The sequence below is a fragment of the Symphalangus syndactylus genome, chromosome 13 (assembly GCF_028878055.3).
Source record: "Symphalangus syndactylus isolate Jambi chromosome 13, NHGRI_mSymSyn1-v2.1_pri, whole genome shotgun sequence".
NCBI classification, from domain to species: Eukaryota; Metazoa; Chordata; class Mammalia; order Primates; family Hylobatidae; genus Symphalangus; species Symphalangus syndactylus.
The window spans coordinates 43,659,950-43,684,231 of NC_072435.2; the positions used below are offsets into that span (position 1 = coordinate 43,659,950).

Here is a 24,282-nt window from a genome sequence, read left to right on the forward strand (position 1 = left end):
GGACCTCTGAACCCACTGCAACAAAGCCTCTCACCCGCCACCCAGGTGCCCCTGAGCTGAGGAACGCAGGCGGCGGTCGTGGGGAGGGGAAGGGGAGCCCCGGGAGACGGCAGCAGCATGGGCGGGCGGCCCTCAAGCCCTCTGGACAAGCAGCAGCGGCAGCACCTAAGGGGTGAGCAGCCGGGGAGGGGACGGGGTGGGAGTCCGGGTGGGTGGGGGCTCCAGCCATAGGGTCCACATGCTCTATGCAGCAGATGGGGTTCGGTTCAGACCTAAGGCTGTCAAAACACACAGGATGCCTTCTTAATGTAAATTTCGCACAGTGAATCTTTTGTTATTGTTGAGACAGGATCTTGTCTGTTGCCCAAGCTGGAGTGCAGTCCTATGATCATGGCTCACTGCAACCTTGGCCTCCTGGGCTCAAGAGATTCTCCCGCCTTAACCTCCCAAGTAGCTGGGACCACAGGCATGCACCACTGTGCCCAGCTAATTATTTCGTTGGTTGTTTTTTTTTTTTAATAGAGACAAGGTGTCCCTATGTTGGCCAGTTTGCTTTTGAACTTGTGGGCTCAAGCGATCCTCCCACTTCAGCCCGAATAGCTGGGACCACAGGCGTGCACCACCACACCTAGCTAATTTTTTTATTTTGTTTTTGTAGTGACAGGGTCTCACTATGTTGCCCAGGCTGGTCTTGAACTCCTGAGCTCAAGCGATCCTCCCAGGTCAACCTCCCAAAGTGCTGGGATTACAGGCGGGAGCCACTGTGCCCGGCCTGCATCTTATTTTTAGTATAAGTATATCCCAAATTTTGCATAGTGCACACTACTTATGCTGAAAACCGATTACCCCTTTATCTTTTTTTTTTTTTTTTTTTTGAGACGGAGTCTCCCTCTGTTGCCCAGGCTAGAGTGCAGTGGCACAATCTTGGCTCACTGCAACCTCCGCCTCCAGGATTCAAGCGATTCTCCTGCTTCAGCCTCCCGAGTAGCTGGGATTACAAGCATGTGCCACCACGCCTGACTAATTTTTGTATTTTTAGTAGAGATGAGGTTTCACCATTTTGGCCAGGTTGGTCTCGAACTCCTGACCTCAGGTGATCCGCTCGACTCAGCCTCCCAAAGTGCTGGGATTACAGGTGTGAGCCACTGTGCCCAGAAGACTGTCTTCTATTTTTATTTGGTAAATCTAGTGACCTGATTTAGGGCAGGGGTTCAGGTGGGAGGCATGGGGCCAAGTGGAGGGTGTCCCAGACCCAGCCAGGCCCTGAGGGATATCTTCCTGAGTGGGCAGGGACCATCAGGCCCCTCGGCAGGACCCTGGGGATGGAGGCTCAGTTCCCAATTTGAGACTAAGAGGGGCCAGTGCCAGATTCAGTGCCATTCGGGTCCCTCTGTCTTCATATGTGGGGTGAGCACCTGTACTGGGCACTGGGGACATTGTGGGGTTGGTATTGGCCTTCCCCTCACAGGCTCATGGTCTAAACACCTTCCCTCTCGTGGCTCTGCTATGTGGGGCTTCTGTGCCCAAGGACCTCATGGCACAGAATGGCTGCTGGAGCTCCGGCCACTGGGTCTACATTCCATGCAGCAGCATGGAAGAGTGTTTTTTTGGTTTTTGGGTCAAGTCATGACCCAAAATTGCATGGTGAGAATGATGGGAGAGAGCTCACATGTTCCTCGAGTGTGAGGAAGAGCAGAGGTGGATGACTGCTCACTGAGGAGACAATGATCAAGCCAGGGCTGGAGGGATGTGATGGCGCTGGAAGGAAGGAGATACCAGAAGAGCATTTTGGACAGGAGAAACAGCATGTGCTAAGGCCAGTGATGTATCTTGCAAACAAACAATTCACGTTCACACCCTGGTCATTCCCTCATTTGCTGTGTGCCCTTTGGTGAGTGACTTCACCTCCCTGGGCTTCATTCTCTCTTTTTTTTTTTTATTAATTTTTTTGCACACAAAAACAATAAACATTTTCTAAAAATACATACAAACAAAAAGATGCGTATCAAACATATTAGGAAGGTTGCACATGGGAAGTCGGGGAATAGAAATGGGGGGTGGGAGTTAAAATAAATGAGAGAGGGACTTTATATGGATCAGTGATAATAACTCAATCCTCTATTTGACAAAGAAGAAGGAGAAGGAAGAGGAAGAAAAAGAAAGTGGGATAAAGGATCAGAAAGGGAGGAAAATAGAAAAAATTAGAGTATGACTCCAGGGTAGACCTGTTTTGTTGTCACTGAGTTGGTTGGTTGGTTTGTCTGTTGTATTTTTCATGTTTTGCCAAGTTGGCCAGACTGGTCTCGAACTCCTAGCCCGAAGTGATCAACCCGCCTCGCCCCCCACAGTGCCGGGACCACAGGCGTGAGCCACCACGTCCAGCCCCCACATTGCTTCTGGCCTCCGTGGTAGACCTCCCAGACGGAGCGGCTGGGCAGAGGCGCTCCTCACTTCTTCCCAGACGGGGTGGCCGGGCAGAGGCGCTCCTCACTTCCTCCCAGACAGGGCGGCCGGGCAGAGGTGCTCCTCACCTCCCAGATGGGGTGGCCGGGCAGAGGCGCTCCTCACCTCCCAGACGATAGGTGGCCGGGCAGAGGCGCTCCTCACTTCCCAGACGATGGGTGGCCGGGCAGAGGCGCTCCTCACCTCCCAGACGATAGGTGGCCGGGCAGAGGCGCTCCTCACTTCCCAGACGATGGGTGGCCGGGCAGAGGCGCTCCTCACTTCCCAGACGGGGCGGCCGGGCAGAGGCGCTCCTCACTTCCCAGACGGGGCGGCCGGGCAGAGGCGCTCCTCACTTCCCAGACGGGGCGGCCGGGCAGAGGCGCTCCTCACTTCTTCCCGGACGGGGCGGCCGGGCAGAGGCGCTCCTCACTTCCCAGACGATGGGTGGCCGGGCAGAGGCGCTCCTCACTTCCCAGACGATGGGTGGCCGGGCAGAGGCGCTCCTCACTTCCCAGGCGATGGGTGGCCGGGCAGAGGCGCTCCTCACCTCCCAGACGATGGGTGGCCGGGCAGAGGCGCTCCTCACTTCCCAGACGATGGGTGGCCGGGCAGAGGCGCTCCTCACTTCCCAGATGGGGCGGCCGGGCAGAGGCACTCCCCACTTCCCAGACAGGGTGGCCGGGCAGAGGCGCTCCTCACCTCCCAGACGATCGGTGGCCGGGCAGAGGCGCTCCTCACTTCCCAGACGATGGGTGGCCAGGCAGAGGCGCTCCTCATCTCCCAGACGGGGCGGCCGGGCAGAGGCGCTCCCCACTTCCCAGACGGGGTGGCCGGGCAGAGGCGCTCCTCACTTCCCAGACGATGGGTGGCCGGGCAGAGGCGCTCCTCACTTCCCAGATGGGGCGGCGGCCGGGCAGAGGCTGCAATCCCAGCACCCTGGTAGGCCAAGGCAGGTGGCTGGGAGGCGGAGGCTGCCGCGAGGCCAGACCACGCCACCGCACTCCAGCTCGGGCAACACCGAGCACCGGGTGAGCGAGACTCCGTCTGCAGTCCCAGTACCTTGGGGGGCTGAGGCGGGCAGAGCACTGGGCGTCAGGAGCTGGCGACCAGCGTGGCCAACATGGCGAACGCGTGTCTGCAGCCAAAGGAGAAAAAGCAGGCAGCGGTGGCGCGCGCCGGCAGTCCCAGGCAGTCGATGGCGCGGGCAGCAGCGAGCCGAGTAGATTGCAGCCTGGGCCACAGAGGGAAAGAAGGAAGGAAGGAAGGAAGGAAGGAAGGAAGGAAGGAGGGAAGTAGGGAAGGAAGGAAGGAAGGAAGGAAGGAAGGAAGGAAGGAAGGAAGGAGGCTTCATTCTCTTATATGTAAAATGGGGATAGCAACAATGCCTAGCTCATGGGGGCATTGTAAGTATTCAAAGAGTTACTCTATGTAGCAATGGGAATTTTTTTCTCCCCCAGTAGTGGCTTAAACAAGATAAAAGATTTTTTTTTTTCCTCAAACTGAGAGGTGCGGAGGCAGGCAGGCTAGTAAAAGTTAGACACCTAAAGTCTTTTCATCTCATGTCTCTGCCATGTGTGAATTCCTGTGCCCGAGGTAGCCTCATGGCACAGAATGGCTGTCGGAGCTCCAGCCATTGAGTCCACATTCCGGGCAGCAGAATGGAAGTACGTTTTATTTATAGTCAAGTGTACATGGCTTAGTGCAACAGGTCAAAGAGCTAGTCACCCATCACCCATATGACTACTTCCTAGATAGGTCAGGATACAGGACACCTCCATCACTCACAGAAAGTTCCCTTGTGTGCTTTGGAGCTTTAAAAGCTTTTGAAAAGCTCCCCAGGTAAAGCATATGGGGACACTTTTGGGTGTGATGGATCCACTCATTATCTTGATTGTGGTGAGGGTTTCACGGATGTGTGATTGTGTCAAAGCTCAGCAAACCATATGCTTACGTGATACATGAGCTATAAGTGAAGGTGTGGCTCAACCTGTATTCCCAGCGCTTTGAGAAACCAAGGTGTGAGGATCGCTTGAGGCCAGGAGTTTGAGACCAGCCTGGATAACATAGCAAGACCTTGTCTCTACAAAAATAAAACAATTAGCTGGGCATGGTGGCACGTGCACCTGATCCCAGCTACTGGAGTGGGGCTGAGGTGGGAGGATCACTTGAGCCCAGCAGGTCAAGGCTGCAGTAAGCTGAGATTGCACCACTGCATTCCAGCCTGGGGGACAGAGACCCTGTCTCAAAAAAAAAAGAAAAAAAAAAGGACAAGACAAGCGGATCACTGGAACTCAGGAGTTCAAGACCAGCCTGAGCAACATGGCGAAACCTCGTCTCTACGAAAAATAGAAAAATTAGTCCGTCGTGGTGGCAGGCACCTGTAGTCTCTGTAGTCCCAGCTACTTGGGAGGCTGAGATGGGAGAATCACCTGAGCCCAGGAAGTAGAGGTTGCAGTGAGCTGTGATCGTGCCACTGCACTCCAGCCTGACAACAGAGTGAGACCCCATCAAAACAAAAAACAAAACAAACAAACAAAAAAAACCCATCTCTACTAAAAAATACAAAAATTAGCTGGGCATGATGGCATACACCTGTAGTCCTAGCTACTCAGGAGGCTGAGGCAGGAGAATTGCTTGAACCTGGGAGGTAGAGGTTGCAGTGAGCCGAGATCGTGCTACTGCACTCCAGCCTGGGCAACAGAGTGAGACTCCATCTCAAAAAAAAAAAAAAAAAAGAAGCTGCCTCACCCAGCCACATGGATGGAAATAGGCACGGAGGGTGAAGCGTGAATGGAATTTGGTGACAACTTGTTCGGCAGCTCAGGATGACTGTAGGAGCCCCCAGGTGGCTTCCCTGTCTGTTTTGCCCTCCCTAAGCAGGTCTCCTGGGCAGATTCAATTTGCTGGGTTCATTGTCCCCTTGTCCCTGCAGGTCAGGTGGACACCCTGCTGAGGAACTTCCTGCCCTGCTACCGCGTGCAGCTGGCAGCGTCTGTTCTGCGGCAGATCTCCCGAGAGCTGGGCCCTCAGGAGCCCGCCAGAAGCCAGTTGCTACGCAGCAAAGTGGGTGTTGGGGGGAGCGGAGGATGTTTGAGTGTGGGAGGAGGGTCCTGGAGGAGCCCTCCCTAGGCCATGCTTCCAACCTCAGACCTTTGCCATTGCCATAGGATGACTTTAAATATTCATCGTTTAAATAAACATTCACTGAGAGGCCGAGCAAGGTGGCTCATGTCTGTAATCCCAGCACTTTGGGAGGCCAAGGCAGGTGGATCGCCAGAGGTCAGGAGTTCAAGACCAGCCTGACCAACGTGGTGAAACTCCGAAACCCCATCTCTACTAAAAATACAAAAACAAAATTAGCCAGACCCTGTGGCATGCACCTGTAGTCCCAGCTACTCGGGAGGCTGAGGCAGCAGAATCGTTTGAAACTGGGAGGGGGAGGTTGCAGTGAGCCCAGATTGCACCACTGCACTCCAGCCTAGGCAACAGAGCTAGAGTCTGTCAAACACACACACACACACACACACACACACAAAAAAAAAAAAAACCATTCACTGAGCATGTAATTCATGCCACATCATGGGCTGGGCATGAGGACACAGCCCTTGTCCAGTGACAAGGACAGATCCTGCCATAATCCCTGGGGTTCACAATCTGATGGGAGGTAGAAGACTCCAAACAAGTTAGCATATCATGATGTGGAATGGAGTAACTTGTTTTTTAGATGGAGTTTTGCTCTGTCACCCAGGCTGGAGTGCAGTGGCGCAATCTTAGCTCACTGCCACCTCCAACTCCCAGGTTCAAGCGATTCTCGTGCCTCAGACTCCCGAGTAGCTGGGACCACAGGCGCCTGCCACCACGCCTGGGTAATTTTTGTATTTTTAGTAGAGATGGGGTTTCACCATGTTGGCCAGGCTGATCTCAAACTCCTGACCTCAAGTGATCTCCCCACCTTGGCCTCTCAAAGTGCTGGGATTATAAGCGTGAGCGCCTGGCCTCCAGACATCTCTGGAGCCATGAAGTTGTGTGCCCCACACAACTCACTCAGTCTTCACCCCCTTGGTAGACGGGTCTTTGACCGATGAGGAAACTCAGGCACAGAGAGGCCAGATGGCCTTCCTGAGGTCACACTGCAGAGGTGTGATTTGAACCCGGGATCCACGCTTGTTACTAATGCTTGGTCCCACGCTCCAATCGGGGCTGAGATTTTTTGCCTCTCCAGAATGCCCCACTTCCCAGCTGTGCCCACCCAGGGCGGGGGGCTCCAGGAGCTGTGGACACAGAGCCCCTTCCCGCCTGGGACTCTCCCTGTCCAGCCTGGGGCATCACGGGACCTTAGCGTCACCCCAGGAAACAGTGGGTGTCTGGGTGGTCGGGCCACAGGGACGTCAGCCCACAGCCCCCTGACACCCACTGCTCCCTCTTCCTGCAGAAGCTGCCCCGAGTCCGTGAGCACCGAGGACCCCTGACCCAGCTTCGGGGCCACCCACCCCGGTGGCAGCCTATCTTCTGTGTTCTGCGTGGGGACGGCCGCCTGGAGTGGTTCAGCCACAAGGAGGTGCGTGATTGGCATGTGGCCTTTCTGCTTCTGGGTCCCTCCTTCCCACCCCCCACAGCCTTAAGGTTTGTGGGATCCATATCTCAGCATAGTCCCACCTCTATCAATCATCCAGGATGAATCTTGGGCCCCTATGTGTTTGGCCTGTTGTAGGCAACCATCTGGTTCCATCCCCTGCTCTGCTGGGTGGGTAAACTGAGGCCCAGGCCAGGGATAGGGTCGTGGTCAGTATCACAGTTGTGGTTTCAACCTCTTGGGGCCTTTGCAAGTCACACCTCTGGCCGCTCTGCTTTCTGGCTGGGGAGCTTGGAGCGATCACTACTTTTCTGAAACTCAGTTTCCACTTCTGTGAAATGGGATGATGATGTTTCACACCATGTAGGGCTTTGAGGGTTCAACAAGAGGGTCCTCAGCACTTGGGACCGGCCCGGCACATGGGGAGCCAGTGGGTACTGGGAGCTCAGGGACTGAAGGAGGAAGGGAGGGAAACGGGAAAGGGAAGGAGGGAGAGAGAGGGCAGGAACAGGAGGAAGGAAGGGAAGGAGGGAGGAAGGGAGGAAGTTATGGGGACAGAGGTAGGATGGATGGAGGGAGAGAGGAGGAAAAAAAAAGGAGGGAGAGCCGGCCCTGGTGGCTCACACCTGTAATCCCAGCCCTTTGGGAGGCTGAGGTGAGTGGATCCCTTCAGCCCAGTTCAAGAACAGCCTGGCCAACATGGTGAAACTCCATCTCTACTAAAAATACAAAACCTAGGGCCGGGCACGGTGGCTCAGGCCTGTAATGCCAACACTTTGGGAGACTGAGGCAGGTGGATCACCTGAGGTCAGGAGTTCAAGATCAGCCTGGGCAACATGGCGAAACCCCATCTCAATTAAAAATACAAAAATTAGCCTGCTGTGGTGGTGGGTGCCTGTAATCCCAGCTACTCGGGAGGCTGAAGTGGAAGAATCACTTGAACTCGGGAGGTGGAGGTTGTGGTGAGCTGAGATCACACCACTGCACTCCAGCCTGGGTGACAGAGTGAGACTCTGTCTCAAAAACAAAGAAAAGAGAGAAGGAGGAATGGAGGAAAGGAGAGGGAGGGAGGAGTGGGAGGGGCAGAGGATTTTTCAGCTCATCTGAAATCTTCCCTTGATAGTATAGTTGGGACACAGAAGCCACAGTTCAGACCTGTCCCAAGTTGGTTCTCTGGGTACCTTTTGTAGGAATATGAAAACGGGGGCCACTGCCTTGGCTCCACAGCCCTGACGGGATACACACTCCTGACTTCCCAGCGAGAATATCTCCGCCTTTTGGACGCTCTCTACCCTGAATCCTTGGGTAAGGGTCCCGGGGTTCCCAGGAACAGGTTTCTCCACCCCAGCATCATTAACATGTGGGGCCAGATCATTCTCGTGGTGGGGGCGTCCCGGGTACAGCAGGGCGTTAAGCAGCATCCCCGGCTTCCACCCACTCCATGCCAGCAGCAGCCCCCACCGTGGGCGCGACAACCACCAATGTCTCCAGCATTGCCAAGTGTCTCCTGAGGGCAGCGTTGCCCCGGGTGAGCATCCCTGCTCTGGAAAACAAACATACAAACACCCACTCTTGCAAGGGTAAGGGGGAGAGTTAGGTCATGGGACCTGAATCAAAATAGCAAAGGATAAAAACAGTAAAATCTGGGATGGGTGCAGTGTCTCATAGTGTCTGTAGTCCCAGCTACTCGGGAGGCTGAGGCGGGAGGATCGCTTAAGCCTGGGAGGTAGAGGTGGCTGTGAGCCGAGATTGCCCCACTGCACTCCAGCCTGGGCAATAGAGTGAAACCCCATCTCCAAAAACAACAACAAAAACAATTAAAAACAATAGGCTGGGCACAGTGGCTCACACCTGTAATCCCACCACTTTGGGAGGCTGAGGTGGGCGGATCACTTGAGGTCAGGAGTTCGAGACTAGCCTGGCCAACATGGCGAACCCTTGTCTCTACTAAAAATACAAAAATTAGCCCGTGTAATGACATGCGCCTGCAATCCGAGCACTTTGGGGGACCAAGGCAGGTGGATCACCTGAGGTGAGGAGGAGCCCTCATGAGGCCAGCCTGACCAATATGGTGAAACCCTGTCTCTACTAAAAATACAAAAGGTAGGCCCCACTGCACTCCAGCCTGGGCAATAGAGTGAAACCCCATCTCCAAAAACAACAACAAAAACAATTAAAAACAATAGGCTGGGCACAGTGGCTCACACCTGTAATCCCAGCACTTTGGGAGGCTGAGGCGGGCCGATCATGAGGTCAGGAAATCAAGACCATCCTGGCTAACACGGTGAAACCCCATCTCTACTAAAAATACAAAAAATTAGCCAGGTGTGGTGGCGGGTGCCTGTAGTCCCAGCTACTTGGGAGGTTGAGGCAGGAGAATGGCATGCACCCGGGAGGCAGAGCTTACAGTGAGCCGAGATCACGCCACTGCACTCCAGCCTGGGTGACAGAGCAAGACTCCATCTCAAAAAAGAAAAAAAAAAAAAGAAATTAGAGAAGGAACAATTCCAGGCATGTGCCTGGCAAGTACTCAGCACTGGGCTTGCACTATCTCATAAAGTCTGCCCAGCAGGCAGGCCCATCACTAGCTACCCCATTTCACAGATAAGGACATTGAGGCTGAGGATTGTCACACAGTTAGTCAAGGGCAGATCTAGAATTGCACCCTCTGCTTCACCTAAAAGCTATCTTGCTGTCAAAGGACACAAAGATGTAGTCTGCTGAGATGTTGATGCTGCTCAAAACATCAGAATCTGCCCAAATACCCATCTCTTGAGGGTTGATTAAATATATTATGGCCTGGCCCTTGGTAATGAACACTGAGCTGGCTGCAGTGGCACGTGCCTGTAGTCCCAGGTACTTGGGAGGCAGAGACAGGAGGATCCCCTGAGGCCAGGAGTTCCAGACCAGCCTGGGTAACATAGTGAGACCCCCATCTCCACAAACATTTTTAAAAATAAAATTAGCTAGGTGTGGTGGCACGTGCCTGTAGTCCCAGCTACTCAGAAGGCAGAGGCGGGAGGATCACTTGAGCCCAGGAGTTAGGGGCTGCTGTGAGCTATGATCACACCATTGAACTCCAGCAGCCTGAGCAACAGAGCCAGGCCCTGTCTCTATTTAAATAAATACATAAATACATAAATACATAAATACATAAATAAAAGCCTGGGTGCGGTGGCTCATGCCTGTAATCCCAGCACTTTGGGAGGCCAAGGCGGGCAGATCATCTGAGGTCCCAGCCTGGCCAACATGGCGAAACCCCATCTCTACTAAAAATACAAAAATTAGCCGAGCATGGTGGCACACGCCTATAATCCCAGCTACTCAGGAGACCGAGGCAGGAGAATTGCTTGAACCTGGGAGGCAGAGGTTATAGTGAGCCAAGATCGCGCCACTGTACTCCAGCATGGGAGACAGAGCAAGACTCCGTCAAAAAAAAAAAAAAAGAAAAAAGCCAGGTGGCTCACACCTGCAGTCTCAGCACTTTGAGAGGCCAAAGTGGGAGGATCATTTGAGCCTAGGAGTTTGAGGCCACCGTGAGCTATGATCACACCACTGCACTCCAGCCTGGGCAACAGAGGAAGACTCCATCTCTAAAATAAAAATAAATTAAAATTTAAAAACGATAAATAAAAGAAAGCAAAACTTAGCCACTGAAAGTGTCCCAGACGTATCAAGGAGTGAAATGACCTGTTCCAAGGCAGAAAATCCCATCTTGTCACAGATATGCACCTCACACAGTTTCATGCAGATTTTAGAATCTGGAGAAATGTCCCCTAAACTATTAACAGTCATTATCGTCTCTAGGGGCTGAGGCTGGAAGGCTGAGATGACCAGGAGTTTCCACTTTCTGGATTATTCTTCTTCTTTTCCTTTCTTCTTTCTTCTTCTTCTTCTCCTTTCTTCTTTCTTCTTCTTCTTCTCCTTTCTCCTTCTTTCTCCTTCTTCTGCCTCTTCTCCTTCTTTCTCCTTCTTCTCCTCCTCCTCCTCCTCCTTCTCCTCCTCCTTCTGCTGCTTCTGCTGCTGCTGCTGCTTCTGCTTCTTCTTCTTCTTCTTCTTCTTCTTCTTCTTCTTCTTCTTCTTCTTCTTCTTCTTCTTCTTCTTCTTCTTCTTCTTCTTCTTCTTTTCTTCTTCTTCTTCTTCTTCTTCTTCTTCTTCTTCTTCTTCTTCTTCTTCTTCTTCTTCTTCTTCTTCTTCCTCTTCCTCCTCCTCCTCCTCTTCTTCCTCTTCCTCTTCTTCTTTTTTTTTTTTTGGACAGAGTCTTGCTGTTGCTCTGTCTCCCAGGCTCAAGTGCAGTGGCGTGATCTCTGCTCACTGCAACCTCCGCCTCCCAGGCTCAAGTGATCCTCCTGCCTCAGCCTCCTGAGTAGCTGAGACTATAGGCACCTGCCACCACACCCTGCTAATTTTTGTGTTTTAGTAGAGACGGGGTTTCACCACGTTGGCCAGGCTGGTCTCGAACTCCTGACCTCAAGTGATCTGCCTGCCTCGGGCTCCCAAACTGCTGGGATTACAGGCATGACCCACCTTGCCCAGCCTGGATTGTTGGGTTTTATCGCAGTCTGTGTGTATCATCCTGGAAAGTGGAACAAAACACTGGAGACAGGAGACCCTAAATATTTCTTTTCATTTACTTATGTTTTTAATAAAAAATACCTTGTGCAGGCCGGTCTGGAACTCCTGGGCCCAAGGGATCCTCCCACTTCAGCCTCCAGAGGTGCTGGGATTACAGGCATGAGCCACCGCGGCTGGCCCCCAAATGAATTAACCAAAGCTGAATTCACTTATTTTGTCTTGTCAGTAATTCTAGGTCATTGGTATCACTGTTAACCCCATTTGGGCAGGAAAATCACAGCTCATGAAAACGTGTGCCCTAGTCATAGAACTAGAAATTAGCTTGGCCAGGCTGGGCACAGTGACTCACACCTGTAATCCCAGCATTTTGGGAGGCTGAGGCGGGCAGATCACTTGAGCTCATGAGTTCAAGACCAGCCTGGGTAACATAGTGAGACCCTGTCCCTTTTGTTAAAAAAAGAAAGAAAATGAGAGTGGTTTGGTCAGGTTGGAACCCGGGTCTGACTGACTCCAAAACCCCACATAAAGCCGGGCTCAGATAACATCCCAGCTTGAATGGATTGGTGGTGGTTGCCAGGAGGACTGTATTAAGGGTGCTGAGGCTGGAAAACAGTGCTGGGATGGATTGGTGATGTCTGCCTTGGGCATGCAATGGAAGAAGTTGACCCTGCCTCCCCCAAAACTGTGCCCCACCCAGTGCTGTTGGAATAAAGACGGTGGCGAGTATCAGGGTGTGGCTCATATTTATCGAGCAACTGCCCATGCCAGGGACTGCTGTATGCATTTCAGGGGTATTTTCTCCTAGTGAATGAATGTCTAGAAGATGCGACCTCCTATTTGTTTTCAGGAGACCATACTCAGGAAGAGCCTGACTCCCTCTTTGAAGTGCCTGTGAGCTTCCCGCTGTTCCTGCAGCACCCCTTCCGCCAGCACCTCTGCTTCTCTGCAGCCACCAGGGAGGCACAGCATGCCTGGAGGCTGGCCCTGCAGGGTGGCATCCGGCTTCGGGGCACAGGTGGGTCTCAGGACAGGTCAGACATTTGTGGGGCTAATGGTCTGGGGTCAGACAGCTCAGCCTCTGTTAGCTTGGGACCTCTCCAGGCCTCACTTTGTTTACCCAGAAAATGGGTTGTTAGGCCAGGTTCGGTGGTTCATGCCTGTAATTCTAGCGTTTTGGGAAGCCGAGGCAGGCAGATCACCCGATGTCAGGAGTTCGAGACCAGCCTGGACAACATGGCGAAATCCTGTCTCTACTAAAAATACAAAAATTAGCTGGGTGTGGTGGAAGGCACCTGTAATCCCAGCCACTCGGGAGGCTGAGGCAGGAGAATCACTTGAACCCAGGAGGTGGAGGTTGCAGTGAGCCAAGATCACGCCACTGCACTCCAGCCTGGGCAACAAGAGCAAAACTCCATCACACACACACACACACACACACACACACACACACACACACACACACACACACACACACAGAAGAAGAAAATGGGTTGCTGGGGGAGCCAGAAGGGACACCAGGCAGTTGTGAGTGACTAGGGCTGTAACAGAGACACACAGGGTTCTATGGGGGCTCAGCCTGGGGGATGGGAGTTAGAGCAGGCTTCCCAGATGAGGGGAAGCTGGAGTCTGTAAAAGATGAGGGGCCAGCCGCTGGGCGTGGTGGCTCACGCCTGTAATCCCAGCACTTTGGGAGGCCGAGGTGGAAGGATCACGAGGTCAGGAGATCGAGAGCATCCTGGCTAACACGGTGAAACCCTAACTCTACTAAAAATACAAAAAATTAGTCGGGCATGGTGGCAGGCGCCTGTAGTCCCAGCTACTCGGGAGGCTGAGGCAGGAGAATGGCGTGAACCCAGGAGGCAGAGCTTGCAGTGAGCCGAGTGGGCACCACTGCACTCCAGCCTAGGTGACAGAGCAAGACTCTGTCTTAAAAAAAATAAAAATAAAAAAAGATGAGGGGCCAGCCAGATGAAGAAGGGGAATAGGTCAGGCACAGTGGCTCATGCTTGAAATCCCAACTTGACACCAAGAGCTCAAGACCAGCCTAGGCAACATGACAAAACTCCATCTCTACAAAAAATACAAAAGTTAGCTGGGCGTGGTGGCATGCGCTTGTGGTCTCAGCTACTCAGGAGGCTGAGGGGGGAGGATCACTTGAGCCCAGGACTTGGAGGCTGCAGTGAGCTATGATCATGCTACCACACTTCAGCCTGAGCAACAGAGAGACCCCTCATGAGAGACAGAGAGAGAGACAAGAAAAGAAAAGAGAAGAGAAAAGAGAAGAAAAGAAAGAAAAGAAGGAAAAAGAAAGGAAGGAAAGAAAAAAGAGAAGGAAGGAAAGAAAAAGAAAGAAAGAAAGAAAAAAAGAAAGAAAAGAAACAAAAAGAAAGAAAGAAGAAAGAAAGAGAAAGAAAGAAAGCAAGAAAGAAAGAAAAGGAAAGAAAGAGGAAGGGAGGGAGGGAGGGAAAGGAAGGAAAGAAGGGAGGAAGGGAAAGAGAGAAAGAAAAAAGTAGGGGAAGGCCAGGCGCGGTGGCTCACGCCTGTAATCCCAGCACTTTGGAAGGCCGAGGCGGGCGGATCACGAGGTCAGGAGATTGAGACCATCCTGGCTAACACAGTGAAACCGCGTCTCTACTAAAAAAAAAAATACAAAAAAATTTGCCGGGCGCGGTGGCGGGCGCTTTTAGTCCCAGCTACTGGGGAGGCTGAGGCAGGAGAATGGCGTGAACCCAGGAGGCGGAGCTTGCAGTGAGCCGAGATCGCGCCACTGCACTCCAGTCTGGGGAACAGAGCGAGACTCCATCTCAAAAAAAAAAAGAAAAAAAGAAAAAAGTAGGGGAGCAGCAGGACTGACACAGAGTTGGGCAGGTTGTTGACTGCACAAACGGTACAACTAGAGGAGCAGCTACTGGCTGCAGTATGTACGCCTGAACTGCTGGTCACGGGGCTGTGGCTGCCAGTAGAGGGTTCCTTCTAAGTTGAATAAAGGTGATGGTCTTGGGGGACTGTGTTCCCTGTGGAGGGCATTGCCTATGCAAAGTTCCAGAGATGGGTAAGACTTGGGTGTTGGGGACCTGGCCAGGCGGAGGGCTTCCTCCCCGGGCCATGGGGAGCCAGGCAGGGGAGCTACCAGCAGGCACTGAGGAGCAGCCCCTCTCAGTCCTGCAGCGAAGCCAGGCCCCTGCTGCCCGGGCCTTCCTGGACGCCGTCCGACTCTACCGGCAGCACCAAGGCCACTTTGGCGACGACGACGTGACCCTAGGCTCAGACGCCGAGGTTAGTGCCCCGCGAGGCCGTGCCCGGGACCCCCACGACCCCTCCCGGCCGACCGCGGCGCCCATGGCCCCCTCTCCTGCAGGTGCTGACCGCGGTGCTGATGCGGGAGCAACTTCCCGCGCTGCGAGCGCAGACCCTTCCCGGCCTGCGGGGAGGAGGCCGCGCCCGCGCCTGGGCCTGGACTGAGGTATGCACGGCGTCCGGATCCGGGATAGGGGGCGGGATACGGGCGTTCGGGTTCCCCTCCCACGACTGTCGCCTAAACCCTCTCCCGGTATCTCTGACCCCCATCCCCGCCCCGTGTCTCGGCTGTGTCCTGCCTTCCTGTCCCCCCTCGACCGGTCTGGGCAGCTTCTAGACGCCGTTCACGCAGCTGTCCTGGCCGGGGCCTCCGCCGGGCTCTGCGCCTTCCAGCCCGAAAAGGACGAGCTGCTTGCGTCGCTGGAGAAGACGATCCGCCCGGACGTGGACCAGCTGCTGCGGCAGCGGGCGCGTGTGGCGGGGCGGCTGCGGAGTGAGACCCGGGGGCGGGGCCTGGGCTGGGAGGGGCGAGTCAATGCTGGGGAAAAAGGGGCGTGACCTAAGCGAAGAATTGGCTTGGAGTTATGTGAAATGAGGGGCGTGGTCATAGAGGGGCGGGGCCAAGCCTAGGATGCGAAAGGGAACGGGTGGGGAAGGGGCGGGGCCAAAGCGAGACGGTGGGCGTAGTTTTGTGGTCGAGGCACTGGGGGCGGGGCCTAGAGTCTGTCCCGAGGACACCAGGGCCTAAGGGGGCTGCGTGGATACAAAAAGGGCGGGGCCTCAGCGGGAGATAGGCGTGGCCTTGAGGCTGAGGCTCGAGGAGTTGAGGCCCAGAGCCGGGCCAATGCGGGTGGGCGGGCCTGGGAAGCAGAACAGTGGAGGAGGGGCTGGGGTAAAGACTGATACATGGGCAGGGGTGGGCCAAGGTGGCCCCTACAAAGACCCAGGTGGGAATCTTGACTCGGCCCGCCCCTCCGAGGCTCAGTTTTCCCTGAGTAGAAGAGGGCGCTCAGCGTCCCTGCTCGCGTTCCCCTCGCCCTGCTGAACTAGGGCCCCTGCACATCCCCATCTGTGAGGCACCTTGCGGAGGGGACTCCAGACCAGTGTCTTCCACTTCCAGCGGGTATCAGGGGACCGCTCGAGTCGTCCCTGCGCCGGGAGGTGGACCCGCAGCTGCCCCGGGTCGTGCAGACCCTGCTGCGCACCGTGGAAACCTCCGTCGAGGCGGTGCGGACCCTCCTGGCTCAAGGCATGGACCGACTGTCCCACCGCCTGCGCCAGAGCCCCTCGGGCACGCGGCTGCGCAGGGAGGTGAGCTCCCGTGGGTAGGGGTTCAGTGAGCCAGAGGGTGATGTGTTAGCTTGAGTCTTTCCTGTGGAAAATCTTCACTGAATTTGTTCTAGGCTGCTTTTTTTTTTTTTTGAGACGGAGTCTCGCTCTGTCGCCCAGGCTGGAGTGCAGTGGTGCGATCTCGGCTCACTGCAAGCTCCGCCTCCCGGGTTCACGCCATTCTCCTGCCTCAGCCTCTCTGAGTAGCTGGGACTACAGGCGCCCGCCACCACGCCCGGCTAATTTTTTTGTATTTTTAGTAGAGATGGGGTTTCACCGTGGTCTCTATCTCCTGACCTCGTGATCCGCCTGCCTTGGCCTCCCAAAGTGCTGGGATTACAAGCGTGAGCCACCGCGCCCTGCCCCTTCAACTCATTCTTAAGCCTCCATTTCCTAATCACCTTTTCCAGGAACTGTCCCTGGTCCCCTCTATGTCTTGTAGTAGCCTGTGCTTCTCTTATCACAGCCTGACTTTCATACCACTGTGGGTGATTTCTATACTCTGTCTCCCCTAATTTGTAAGCAGAGACTGGGTTAGAGTATTCCATTTCTGCAGCCCCAGGGAGATGGTATTCATAGATCCAGGGCCAGGAAATGTGCTCATTTCCTCTCAATTGTGCCAGCATCGCTTGTTATAGTTTTTTCAGGTTTTATCATTTTATGTCCATGACACCATGCCTCACTGCTACTTATTTTATTTTATTTTATTTTATTTTATTTTATTTTATTTTATTTTATTTTTGAGACAGAGTCTCATTCTGTCACCCAGGCTGAAGTGCAGTGGTGCGATCTTGACTCACTGCAACCTCCTGGGTTCAAGCGATCCTCATGCCTCAGCCTCCCAAGTAGCTGGGAGCACAGGTGTGTGCCACCACACCTAGCTAATTTTTGTATTTTTGGTTGAGAAGGGGTTTCACCGTGTTGGCCAGGCTGGTATCGAACTCCTGACCTCAAGTGATCCACCCGCCTCGGCCTCCCAAACTGATGGGATTACAGATGTGAGCCACCATGCCTGGCCCACCACTATTGTATTATGGGTTTCTTTGGTGACAACTGAGGCGGGAGGTATTTTCATTTGTGTTTCTCCTTTGGTGAATTGGCTCTGGGGTCCTTGGCCCTTTGCAATCAGCTGACAGCATTTTTCCCCCAAAACTGCTTCCGGGAGCACAGGTTTACTCATTTGGGGAGATGCCGTGGGACTTGGCGCTGATGCAGACATGCTACCGTGAGGCCGAGCGGAGCCGGGGGCGCTTGGGGCAGCTGGCAGCACCGTTTGGCTTTCTGGGGATGCAGAGCCTCGTGTTTGGGGCCCAAGATCTTGCACAGCAGGTGAGGGTGAGCAGGAGGCTGGGATGAGGCCAGGCTGTGAAGACAGCCTCCACTGAACTCCTGCTAAGTGTGCCCTGGAGAGACCACGATGATCGAGACAACTCAACGGGGCTGCCAGTCTCAAAGGGACATGAGCCCGTGACCAGGCAGCGGCCACATGTGGTGGACAGAGCTGGGGCAGGATGCACAGGGAGCGCCAAGGATGTTCCTGATCCATCTCTGGGGTTGACAGGACTTTCAGGAGGAGGGGACTTCCAACATGGGAGAGCAGTGGGAGGAATGGGGCTGCCACCAGTCCCGAGTGAATAGTGTTGAGAGTGCTTGTCTGCGTTTGGGGAACGTGGAGCAATTTTTCAGAAATGGGGAAGATAGGCCGGCGACACGGACGGGCAGATTGCATAATGCCTTGAGTATGGGGCTAAGGGGTGAGCTCTTTCCTGAGGGCAATTGGGAGCCAGAGCAGGTATGTGAGCAGGGGGAGGACATGGCTGGATTTAAGGTTTAGGAAGCTCTGCCTGCTGTAGGGAGCACAGGCTGTTGGGGGCAGGAAAAGAGGAGGCAGGGAGGAGGCCTGTACCAGGATGGGGGATGTCAGTGGGGAGAAGCAAAAAGTGTTTTGAAGTCTGAGATGGGACCTGCTGATGGACATGGTGACAGAAGAAGACAGAGAGTGAGATGATCCAGCACTACCTAGCACAGTTGTTCAGTTTGTGCACTGCACAAAAGCGCTCAGTGGAGGAGGCTGAACTCTGGCTCTCTACTCTCCATTCTGGGCACCCTGGCACCATCCCCCAGAGGGAAGGGGCTTTCTGCCAGTTTGCGCATAGTCTCCCACAGACTAGACAATCCCCAGGTCCTGAGAGGAGGGGAAAGGTGTGTCCTGGGACAAGGAGGAGGAAGTTGGGCAGAGGTGGCTGGTTGGGGCAGGCTGGATGCTGAGAAGGGGTCAGATAGGCAGGAGTGAAGCCCGAGAGACTGGAGCACAGATTCTGGGGTCATCACGGCATCTCCTCCCACAGCTCATGGCTGACGCTGTGGCCACCTTCCTGCAGCTGGCTGACCAGTGTCTGACCACGGCCCTGGACTGTGACCAGGCTGCCCAGAGGCTGGAGAGAGTCAGGGGGCGCGTGCTGAAGGTGTGGTCTGTGGGTATGGCGTGGCATGGGGTGGCAGTGGGCCTGGGTGCTCAGATGGTCGCTGGATGCACCACTGGGTCTGTTGTGCAGAAATTCGAATCGGACAGCGGGTTGGCGCAGAGGAGGTTCATCCGAGGCTGGGGTCTCTGCATCTTTTTACCTTTTGTGCTGAGCCAACTCGAGCCAAGCTGCAAAAAGGTGAGTTAATGGGAAGCGTGCAAGAGGGTCTGACAGCATCACCATGCATCCATGTAAAGTGGGCAAGAATGCTCTTTGAGGCTGGGCGCAGTGGCTCACGCCTGTAATCCCAGCAATTTGGGAGGCCAAGGCGGGCAGATCACGAGGTCAGGAGTTCGAGACTAGCCTGGCCAACATAGTGAAACCCCGTCTCCACTAAAAATACAAAAAATTAGCCGGGTGTGGTGGCAGGCGCCTGTAATTCCAGCTACTCAGGAGGCTGAAGCAGGAAAATCGCTTGAACCTGGGAGGAGGAGGTTGCAGTGAGCCGGGATCACGCCATTGCACTTCAGCCTGGGCGACAGAGTGAAACTCCATCTCAAAAAAAAAAAAAAAAAAAAATAGAATGCTCTTTGATCATTAGAGACCATTTGACCTCAATCCTAGCACTCTGGGAGGCCAAAGTCGGGGGACTGCTTGAGGCCAGGAGTTCAGTCTGTACAACATAGTGAAACTCCATCTCTATAAAAATACAGAAGTTAGCCAGGCGTGGTGGTGTGTGCCTGTGGTCTCAGCTACTCTGGAGGCCAAGAGGTGGGAGGATCAATTGAGCCTAGGAAGTCGAGGCTGCTGTGAGCTAGGATCGTACCACTGCACTCCAGCCTGGGCAACAGAGCAAGGGCCTGTCTCAAAAAAAGAGACTTCCATACCCTGAGCCCTGGAGCTGGGTCAGGTGGCTTTTCTGGGCTTCCACAATGCCCTCTGCTTCACCTATGACGGGGATCATTACCCTGTGTCTGCCACAGAAGAGCTGGGATGGGTCCCACACATCGCATATCACCTGGTGATATGGGCATCAGCGGAGGGAGGAGGCGGATGGAGAGTGTGGGTAAGGGTTGGGTAGGGAGTTACCAGGGGGTCAGGAAGGATCTCCCTGTGAAATGAAGGCATGGGCCATGTCCCGGGAAGGGCATTCCAGGCAGAGAGCACAGCATGTGCAAAGGCCCTGAGGCCTGACTGTGCCTGGTGTATTGGAGGAATAGTGACAAGGTGGGTGGGGCTGAAGCTCAGTGAATGGAAGAGTGGGAAGGAGGTCAGGGGGAGTCCTAGGTGCCTAGGCACACAGGGCTCATGGGCACCAGGCGGGTGTCTGACATGGGTACGAGCAGAATCCTCTAGAGGAAGTGGCTGGGAGTTGGGGAAGTCCCAGCTGAGACACTCATACTATTCCCTGTGAGGTGTGATTTGCTGTGCCTAATTAATCCCATGAATCCTTTCCACAACGCTAGAGAATATGGGCCACTGAGTCCATTTTAAAGATAAGGAAACTGAGGCCAGGTGTGGTGGCACATGCCTGTAATATCAGCACTTTGGGATAGTGAGACCCCACCTCTACAAAAAATACAAGAATTCGCCAGGTGTGGTGCTGCACGCCTGTAGTCTAAGCTACTTGGGAGGCTGAGGTGGGAGGATCGCTTGAGCCTGGGAGGTCGAGGCTGCAGTGAGCCACGACTGTGCCACAGTAGTCCAGCCTGGGTGACAGAGCGAGACTATTTTATTTTATTTTGTTTATTTTATTTTATTTTATTTATTTTATTTTATTTTATTTATTTTATTTTATTTTATTATTTTATTTTACTTTATTTTACTTTATTTTATTTTATTTTATTTTATTTTATTTTATTTTATTTTATTATGTTATTTTATTTTATTTTAGACGGAGTCTCGCTCTGTCACCCAGGCTGTAGTGCAGTGGTGTGATCTTGGCTCACTGCAACCTCCGCCTCCCAGGTTCAAGCGATCCTCCCGTCTCAGCCTCCCGAGTAGCTGGGATTACAGGCACCCGCCACCACGCCCAGCTAATTTTTGTACTTTTAGTAGACACGGGGGTTTCACCATGTTGGTCAGGCTGGTCTTGAACTCCTGACCTCGTGATCCGCCCACCTCAGCCAACCAAAGTGCTGGGATTACAGGCGTGAGCCACCGCGCCCGGCCTGTTTATTTTAAAATGAAAAAAAAATTAAAAATAAAGATAAGGAAACTAAGGCCCAAGCCCTGCCCCCCAACCCCACAGCTAACGAGGCCCAGGGCTAGGGCAGAAGCCTGTGTCGTAGGCCTCCAGAGGGACCCTCCTCTCCAGCCAAGCCCCTAACCCGCCGTGGTTCCAGGAGCTGCCTGAGTTCGAGGGGGATGTCCTTGCCGCGGGCAGCCAGGCTCTGACCACTGAGGGCATCTATGAGGACGTCATCCGGGGGTGCTTGCTGCACAGGATTGACCAAGGTAAGTCCCGCCCTGCCATGGCTCAGAGGAGCCTGGCGTCCCCTGGCTGTATGTACCGAGCCCCACCAGGGTCCCATCGACTCTCACTTCCTGTGAATACTTGCCATTTGACCTTAAGTCAGGACTTAGCCTGAGGGGGTCCAGGGTAGATGAGCTCAGAGGGACAGGGATGGATACTCTCTGAAGGAAGGGCCGTTGGATTGGGGCCGTGAGGGATGTATAGGAGTTCTCAGGATGAGAAGAAGGAGGCAGAGTTCAAAAACTACCGATGGAGGCTGGGTGTGGTGGCTCACACCTGTAATCTCAGCACTTTGGGAGGCTGAGGTGGGCACATCACTTGAGGTCAGGAGTTTGAGACCAGCCTGTCCAACATGGTGAAACCCCGTCTCTACTAAAAATATAAAAAATTAGCCGGGCATGATGGCACACGCCTGTAGTCCCAGTTACTCAGGAGGCTGAGGCAGCAGAATTGCTTGAACCCAGGAGGTGGAGGTTGCGGTGAGCCGAGATCGCGCCACTGCACTGCAGACTGGCGACAGAATGAGACTATGTCTTTTTTTTTTTTTTTTTTTTTTTTGTGACAGAGTCTCGCTCTGTTGCCCAGGCTGGAGTGCAGTGGAACGATCTTGGCTCACTGCAACCTCCGCCTCCTGGGTTCAAGTGATTCTCCTGCCTCAGCCTCCTGAGTAGCTGGGATTACAGGCATGTGCCACCATGCCCAGCTAATTTTTGTATTTTTAGTAGAGATGGGGTTTCACCATGTTGGTCAGGCTGGTCTCAAACTCCTGACATCGTGATCCTCCCCTCTTGGGCTCCCAAAGTGCTGGGATTACAGGCGTGAGCCACCGCACCCGGCTGAGACTCCATCTTTTATTTTTTATTTTATTTTTGAGATGGAGTGTCACTCTGTCACCCAGGCAGGAGTGCAATGGCGTGGTCTCGGCTCACTGCAACCTCTGCCTCCTGGGTTCAAGCCATTCTCCTGCCTCAGCCTCCGAGTAGCTGGGACTACAGGTGCATGCCACCACACCCGGCTAATTTTTGTATTTTTAGTAGAGATGGGGTTTCACTATGTTGGCCAGGCTGGTCTCGAACTCCTCACCTCATGATCCGCCTGCCTCGGCCTCCCAAAGTGCTAGGATTACCGGCGTGAGAGACTCCGTCTTAAAACAAACAAAACTACGGATAGACATTTAAATTTATTCATTTAACAACCACTCCCTGTTTTTCTCTGGGCTGGCATTGAGGCCCTAGAGGTTTTCAGACTTGGAGTTGGCCTCTTAGGAGCTCCTGATCTGGGAAGGAGCTCCAGAAACATCTTTCTCCCTCCTGCTTCCTGATTTCATTCATGAATTAATTAATGCCCATGATCACTGAGATGTGTGCACTGATTGGGGGGTGAACAGGATGCAGAGGGGATTCAGGGAATGTCAGCATCCATGCAGCCAGCACAAGGGCACGGAGCGGGAGGCTGGAGGCTGCTGGAAGATGTGCAGGGCCTTGAATGACAGGCAGAGGAATTTAGACTTATTGTGCAGGCAGTGGGGAGCCATGGAGGGTGTGTGAGCAGAGGTCAACAGAAGCCAGACTGGAAGTGAGGGAGGAGGCTGAGGCCCCGGTTCTGGGAACAAAGGACAGGCCGGAGCAGGGGCATCAGCCAAGGGGACAGAGACTAGGAGGGAGGTGCAGGTGGGAGCTGGAGGTGCCAGAAGTGTTGGCTTCAGGTGTCACTAAGTGAAGAAGAGGGGTTCCACAAGCCAGGGAAGGTGTGTGGAGAACAGAGGGGAATCTCAAAGAGCCCTAATTTGAAGGAAAGAGGAAGAACAGATATAGAAGGTGAGGTCAGGCTGGGCGTGGTGGCTCACGCTTGTAATCCCAGCACTTTGGGAGGCCGAGGCGGGCGGATCACGAGGTCAGGAGATCGAGACCATGGTGAAACCCCGTCTCTACTAAAAATACAAAAAATTGGCCGGGCGTGGTGGCGGGCGCCTGTAGTCCCAGCTACTCGGAGAGGCTGAGGCAGGAGAATGGCGTGAACCCGGGAGGTGGAGCTTGCAGTGAGCCGAGATTGTGCCACTGCACTCCAGCCTGGGTGACAGAGCGAGACCCCGTCTCAAAAAAAAAAAATAAAATAAAATAAAAAATAAAAAAAAATAAAAAAAAAAAAATAAAAGAAAGTGAGGTCAGCAGCCAGGCACGGTGGCTCACACCTGTAAACCCAGCACTTTGGGAGTTTGAGGAGGGTGGATCACTGGAAGTCAGGAGTTTGAGACCAGCTTGGCCAACATGGTGAAACCCCGTCTCTACTAAAAATACAAAAATTAGCTGGGCATGGTGGCACATGCCTGTAGTCCCAGCTACTTGGGAGGCTGAGGCAGGAGAATGGTGTGAACCCAGGAGATGGAGCTTGCAGTGAGCTGAGATTGCACCACTGCACTCCAGCCTGGGCGACAGAGCGAGACTCCGTCTCAAAAAAAAAAAAAGTTTTGTTTTTTTCTTGTTTTTTGTTTTTTTTAAAATAACGTGAGGTCAGAGAGTTGGGAGACACCCCCATAGATGGTGGGTTCTTGGGAGCCAGGGAATGAGGGAGAGGATGTGTCTGTGAGCATCTAAACAAGAAAAACGGAGCTTCCTTAAAATGGCAGAAGTTTTAAATAGGACAAAAAGCTATTTTCTGACTGCAGAATTAAATCCAGAAACACTTGACCTCAGTAAGTTTCTCTTCCTAGAGATTTTATGTATCCTTAAGTGGGGCCATCCTGAATTGATTTGTGATGTCCGCCTAGAGCAGCATGTTGGGAGGCAGTGTCCAGGCTCGGTGAAGGGTGCAGGGATTGGTTAGCAATGTCTGCCATGGGTGCAGGCTTGGAGAGAGGCTCTATGTGAGCCACCTGTTTAGGATTTCTGCTTGAGACATTTGTAGTCTTTCTGGGAAAATGCAGGGAAGCCCCATGATGCCTGGGCTTCCCCAGGTGTGTCCAAGAGTTCATCTCATTTCAGAATTGAAAAAGACCCTTGGTGCCAATGATGTATCCTGCACTCTGGACGGCTGCTTGGAGGTCCCATGGATACTGGAGGGAGCAGGTGGGGAACTTCACAGGCTTCTGAAACATGCCAGTGATTGCTGGAGGTGGGGAGGTG

The 24,282-nt window shown here is 53.6% G+C and overlaps 1 protein-coding gene across 7 annotated transcripts in view; it reads left to right on the forward strand.

The window, feature by feature from the left end:
* The window catches only part of NIBAN3 (niban apoptosis regulator 3), a 28,625-nt gene continuing 4,343 nt past the window's right edge, over window positions 1-24,282 (forward strand). For 2 of the 7 annotated variants that reach the window (XM_063616335.1, XM_063616337.1), the window contains exons 1-14: window positions 12-172; window positions 5,378-5,508; window positions 6,878-7,003; window positions 8,209-8,323; window positions 12,441-12,608; window positions 14,754-14,869; window positions 14,952-15,056; window positions 15,221-15,383; window positions 16,011-16,201; window positions 17,390-17,548; window positions 18,568-18,684; window positions 18,775-18,882; window positions 21,030-21,141; window positions 24,142-24,225. In XM_063616335.1, coding sequence (XP_063472405.1) covers window positions 118-172; window positions 5,378-5,508; window positions 6,878-7,003; window positions 8,209-8,323; window positions 12,441-12,608; window positions 14,754-14,869; window positions 14,952-15,056; window positions 15,221-15,383; window positions 16,011-16,201; window positions 17,390-17,548; window positions 18,568-18,684; window positions 18,775-18,882; window positions 21,030-21,141; window positions 24,142-24,225 — 1,750 coding nt within the window. In that variant the 5' untranslated portion in view covers window positions 12-117. The other 5 variants (XM_063616338.1, XM_063616336.1, XM_055239299.2 and 2 more) reach the window with 4 other exon arrangements.